Source organism: Gavialis gangeticus, unplaced genomic scaffold (genome assembly GCF_001723915.1).
Source record: "Gavialis gangeticus isolate Ggan-Ray unplaced genomic scaffold, GavGan_comp1, whole genome shotgun sequence".
NCBI lineage: Eukaryota > Metazoa > Chordata > Crocodylia > Gavialidae > Gavialis > Gavialis gangeticus.
In genome coordinates, this window is record NW_017728996.1 from 24888812 (window position 1) to 24894811 (window position 6000).

A 6000-nucleotide genomic window follows, 5' to 3' on the forward strand; every position below is an offset into this window, starting at 1 on the left:
GGGAGGAATTGGTCCCAGAAGCAGAACTGCTTTTTGGCAACAAAATACTATTTTCATTAAAATATCCTTTGTAATAAAGTAAAAAACAAAGGCTTACTCATTAGGGAAAGCAGAGCTTGTCTTCCCAGTACTGTTGAGCATTAACACTTTGCTAGACAACAGATATGAAATGAGGTTAAATTGGTTTCTGATCATTTTTACAAAGTGCTGCAACCATTGTGTATACTCCAAACATAGAGCCAAGCTTCCCTCTCTCATTCAGATGCAGTAAGACTTCCCATTTATCAGACACTGGCAACATAGCATGGTTTTTAAGCCTTGCATTGACAGCCATGGATTTTAGAGTCATGATGGGGATTAGGGCATGTATAACTGGTACAGCCAGTGGGGAGTACAGCATCACTGTACCGAATCTTATGTGAGGTGGTGGGAAAATTGGTCCCCTGGAGACCAAGTGTGTATGGTGGATTTCTCAGTTATCTGTATCCTGATGGACTAGTAAGAGTATATTACGAAGATAGCTGAAGTTCATTAACAGCTGGCATCCTGTGCAATTAGTTTGTGTGATTCTTTCACAGACAGGCAGCCCCGGATGCATCAATATATATGAAAATTATCTGGAAGAAAATAAAACAATGGGTATGTACTCTGTTTTCTTACTCATGCATATCTAGATTTAAACTGAGCCAAAATGTCTGGAAGTGCTGCCCATTCACTTATGCTACCATAGTGAAAAGTGTTGTGCCGATTTGGTCATTACTAGTTCCCCAGCTGAGGGGTGGACAAAAAAGCCTTACAGCTTTTTCCAAAGGGTACTAATCTATTTTAATGTCTGCTGGCAGACTTACCAGTTTTACTTGTCATGACACTGTACAGTAGCCTTTTGTTATTGTATTCCCTTTCAGAGTCTATGAGAAAAAAAGATGCTCCTCTGCTTTACTAATTCTGAAACTACCCCCACAGGCTGTACAAATTTCTTCTGGGATCCAAACTGTCAGCAAGCCTGTGACATTCCTGTGAGGAGCAGGTCTGTTGGCTCAATCCCAGCATTACAGACTTAGTTTCAAATAGATCCTGAACTTTGTTCCTTCACTTGAGATTCCATCTGTTTCCTGCCCTATGGCTGTGGTGCAGTTACTGGGAGCAGTTACCTCCACATCGGAGGAACTTGTTTGCTCATTTCCCAAAAGATCAAAAAGTTCCCCATCCATTTTTAGCTTTCACTTGGCACTGTGGATGTCATGGGACACAGTTCTTTGGCTCTAGCCCTTTCAATACACAATGAGGGTCTTTAAAAAGCTCCATCTGCACTCTCTTAGGAGCTGTTTTACACTTTTCCCAGGGTGTAGTTTGATTTCTTTGTCTGTGGTGTTTCTGTATTTGCATGTTTAAACAAGAATCAGCTAGTGTCTACATATAAAGGGTAAATAGATCAAATAATAAATCTGCAGAATAGCATAAATAAGTGCACTTTGCAGAGCTGATTAACATGAATTTATTGTTGTATCCAGCTGAGGAATACTTTGTCAGCCCTCCTGTGTGTTAGGACTATTCTGGTTCTCCAGGCGGAGTCAAAAAGCACCAATCCACTCCATCCTCCCAGCCCACAGGACTAATGATGGAAAGATGTCTCTCATTTTCCCAAGATGCTCCTAAATGGGGTGGGGCATTTTACCACAAACGGCTGAGAATGTGTAGCATGTCCCTCCTTAAGCAATAAAACCCAGTCTCTTCTCATTCTGGGAGCAGGGACCCTATTAGAGTGAATGGATGTTTTACAGAGGAATCAAGATGGAAGCATTATGAAAAATTAATTTATTTGGGATTGTCCAGGGCAGAATAAACAAATCATCCCCAGACAAGAGCTACTCAGTGACAGCGCACTTGAAACTTGACAAGAGGCTGAGAAATCTAAGTAAAAGCTAGGAGGACCTCTTGCTTTTACCTGTTTTCACCAAGTTTTCTATAGATACATAAAAATAATGCTCCTGCTCCTATCATTTTAGTCTGGGGGGATATTGAGGCACACCCAGCAGTCACTAAACTCTGCTGCCACCATGAAGGCCAGTGGCTCAGTATTGGCCTATTATTTGTTTTAACATTTACCACTGATTTCAATAGGAACAGAATGCAGTCAATGCTAAGCATTTTTCAGACTCTCACCCTGACTCCTTTGGGTTTCTTTACAGAGCTGTTAGTACGCTGAATGCTGTACCTTTCAAAAATTAAACAAAGATGTATAGTTTGGCACATTTTTCTTCTTTCTAGTGAAGGAATGAAGTGGAAAATATCAAAACTACATCATTTGAGACCCAGCTGTGGAGGATTAAAAAAAAAAATCTGCTTTAAAAATATAGTACAGTGTATATGGCCAATTTATTTCAGGTAACTGCGGTGAGCGAATGCAGAAGGCAAAAAAAGATACAGCATTGTCAAAACCTTCCTGCAAAGTGGATCTCTTTGATGATCCCAGTTACATCAACACTCAGACCCTGCAAACTACAGTCTCTACTACTAGAGGCCTTGCATCAACGCAGAGCTATGGAAGCCCGCTGCATCATGGGAGTAGGTTCATATTTCAATGACGCATATTATCTTAGCCTCGACAGACGGGGATTTGTCCACTGAATGCATTGGGAAAGATTCTGTTTTCTCCACAATAATTTGAAAGAGAGAAGAAACTTGAAATTGTGCTGTGCTTTTCTTCAAGCCCCCTCTGGATTTGGGAAACGCACTTTGAAGGGAGCCATTGGCCCAGGAATTATTTGCAGCCTGACTGGCCATATCCCAACCCAACCATTTTGGTTACCAGAGGCAGACATTTCTCCATTTTGCACAGAGCTGATGTAATACTTCCCTTTTGGCTGCATCAGTCAGCCTGTCTTGTATTCCTATACAGGCCTGGAATCACTCAGCATGACTCTCACAATTAGGTGCGACATGCTTTTTATTGTCAGCCAAAGGAAAATGAAAAATGAGGTCCACAGATAGTGTGGCTAAAATCCAAATTTGTTTTGCAGGGAAGACCTGAATGTTTTAAAATGGAGGTGCCAAAAATATGGCCTGTGGAGTCATTTTCTCCAATCCATGGGTCTCCCAGAGGGGCTGAGAATTCAGGGATGGGACAAGTAGGTATGGGCTTGCCACAAAATTCAGGGCCATGGGGCCCCACTGTGGGTAACCCTTCTTGGCAGGAGGAGTGGGGGGTGAGTGATGGCTGTGCTGACACAACACCACTTGCATTGTTGTTGCTGTTTACCCCGCCAGTGTTAGGCCCAGGGCACAGAGGAAGTTTGACACCCTGACTTCAACAGGCTGTTTAATTACAAATAATCAGTTTGTGTTCAGTATGCCCCTTCTTGGTGAGGCAGTAATTCAATAAATGAAAACAAGCATGCAAACAGATGCATTTTGCCTGTGGGTTTTGCACAAGGTAGAATGCTTTCTAATTTATATGACTCTAAAGATATTTTTGCTACTTGTAAATTTATGTATATTAACAAATTAGAAAAAATAAAGAGGTAGCGCAGTGTTCTCCATTTAAAGTGCATAGGTTTGGAATGGAAAATCTCTGTTTTACCCAGAATGTGCACTTACCCAAATGTATTTGAAGTATTGCTCCTGAATGACAGAAACAATGTATGCTTAGCCTTTACACCTTATGAAGGTTCTTGATCTTGTTACTTAAGCCTCTTTTGCCTCCAGTAGCAGCGTAGAAATTAATGGGATCTGATCTGTTCAGGGCTGCTATTAGAAGCCTTGGGATTAACAGCTACTAATCGATTTTGCCAGTTATACATGTTGAGCCATGCACAGTTCCATTACAAAGTGGATCATGAGGCTGAAACGTTCTGTGCACTTAAGTGGTTTATACACTTAATGTGCAGATAACTAATGTTTGTTATAATGTAGGCAATAGGCAGAAATTGAGACTGGCATCACATTATGAAGATAAGCAAATTATGCACTTATCTGACGTTCATGTAAGTGGAGTACCCTCTACATCACGGGTGGGCAAAATGCAGCCTGGGGGCCGGATGTGGTCCACCAGGCCATTCTATCCAGCCTGTGGGGCCCCTAAAATTTTAGAAAGTTAATATTAATCTGCCCTGGGCTGCCTGTCATGCGGCCCTCGATGGCTTGCCGAAATTCAGTAAGTAGCCCTTTGCCCAAAATAATTGCCCGCCCCTGCTCTACATTTTTGTTTTCTGTTACCAAGTGACATATGGCAATTGATTAGCTATTTGATGGGTCTCACACCTTTCTTTCTTAGTTTCTACATTTTTTAAATAATAGTGATAATTTTACCTAACTCACTGGGATGTGAGGATTCATCTGTGTATAATTCTTTGAAAATATTTAATATGATTACTATCTAGAAGACTGGTTTAATCACAGCTGCAAACTGAAATTATTCCAATCTCTAATTCATGTTCCATTGCTATAAAAATATGTAAGCTCTTTCTTTTAGGGATTAAATTTTAGGTGAAGGATCCACTTTATCTCCTTTCCTTTCATTTAATTTTAGAATTACCAGAAGCTGGTCAGCAGAGTACCACAAGCAATATGGCTAGTCTCTGTGTTCCACCACAAATAAAGCAACAGCTAAGGAGTGAAGATTGTTACCATGGCAAATTAAACAGGAAAGCAGCAGAAAGTCTTTTAATCAACGATGGGGATTTTTTGGTGCGAGAGAGTGCAACATCACCTGGTCAATATGTATTAAGTGGATTGCAAGGGCGGCAGGCAAAGCACCTGCTGTTGGTGGATCCTGGAGGCAAGGTATGAGTAGTCCTTTCATTGAAATGTCACATCAAAAGGTACTAGTTTGCTCAAATATTTTGAAATCAAAATGCATATTTAAATGGCACTCTATTGAAGCTAACGGCAGTTTTGCCCCTGACTTCAATGGTGACAAAATGTCATCTTGATGTAAGAGTTTGTGGCCAGAGCTACAAAGGCCAGTAGGTTGTCCTATGTGGATGTCATTGGTTATCCTATGTAGATGTAGAATCAACATCTTCCTTGATGAATATGGAACGTTACTAGTTTTATTGTGTTAAAAGCTAAATGTGCTGATAGCATCAAACAACAAAGTAATGTATTTTCAGACACTGAAAAGGTGAATGGGACAGTCAGTTTTATGTCACCTGAAATCAACCCTTTTATGGCTTTTCTTCCTCACATGACTAGAGTGAGTAAACTATGAAAGGTTTTGCTAAGGGGACTGAGAGGAAACCCTTCTGGAGAAAAAAGTGTGCCTTTGCTCCTCTCTGCTTTTTTCTTCCCCGCTCATTTCTACATACATTCATTCCCTCAACTTCCACATGAGACCCCTGCTTCCCCTTCTTCCTCCACGGTGCTCCCCTACCTGTTCAGTGGGTAGAATGGCATCATAGCTGCCTGTATATCAAACAGTAGGTCAGCTTTTATTTTTATTTCAGGTTTTATTTCTGGCTGACACAAAGCTGTAAGGAAAATCAATTGGCAGAGATAGAGATAGCAATACAGCATTTTACCTGCCCTTTCTGTAAAGCCAGAAGTCTGTGTTAACACCACACTGCCAATCACTCCTGCACCCATTGAATTAAATGGCTTAAATTTACGTTGATTTCCATGGAATGGCTTCAGATCTGTGATTTTTTTTTTAAAGTAAAGAGTTTCATAGTTTCATAGTAGCTAGGGCCAGGAGGGACCTGAACAGATCATCTAGCCTGACCCCCTGCCACAGGCAGGAATGAATGCTGGGTTCGCAAGACCCCAGACAAGTGCTCATCCGACCTCCTCTTGAATTTGCCCAAGGTAGGGGCATGGACCACTTCCCTGAAAAGTTGGTTCCAGATTTTGGCCACCTTAACTGTAAAATATTGCCTTCTGATATCCAACCTAAACCTATTCTCCATCATCTTATTACCATTGTTCCTCATCACCCCAAGTGGTGCTGGGGAGAAAAGGGCTCTACCTATTTGCTGTTGATCTCCCCTGATGAGTTTGTAAGCA

The 6000-nt window shown here is 41.2% G+C and overlaps 1 protein-coding gene across 4 annotated transcripts in view; it reads left to right on the top strand.

Moving 5' to 3' along the window:
* Window positions 1-6000, top strand: part of SHC4 (SHC adaptor protein 4) — an 81584-nt gene that overhangs the window by 63304 nt on the left and 12280 nt on the right. For 3 of the 4 annotated variants that reach the window (XM_019504176.1, XM_019504174.1, XM_019504175.1), the window contains exons 10-12: window positions 579-639; window positions 2386-2565; window positions 4529-4782. In XM_019504176.1, the coding sequence (XP_019359721.1) occupies window positions 579-639; window positions 2386-2565; window positions 4529-4782 (495 nt within the window). The remainder of the gene's footprint in view (window positions 1-578; window positions 640-2385; window positions 2566-4528; window positions 4783-6000) is intronic. The other variant, XM_019504177.1, reaches the window with a different exon arrangement.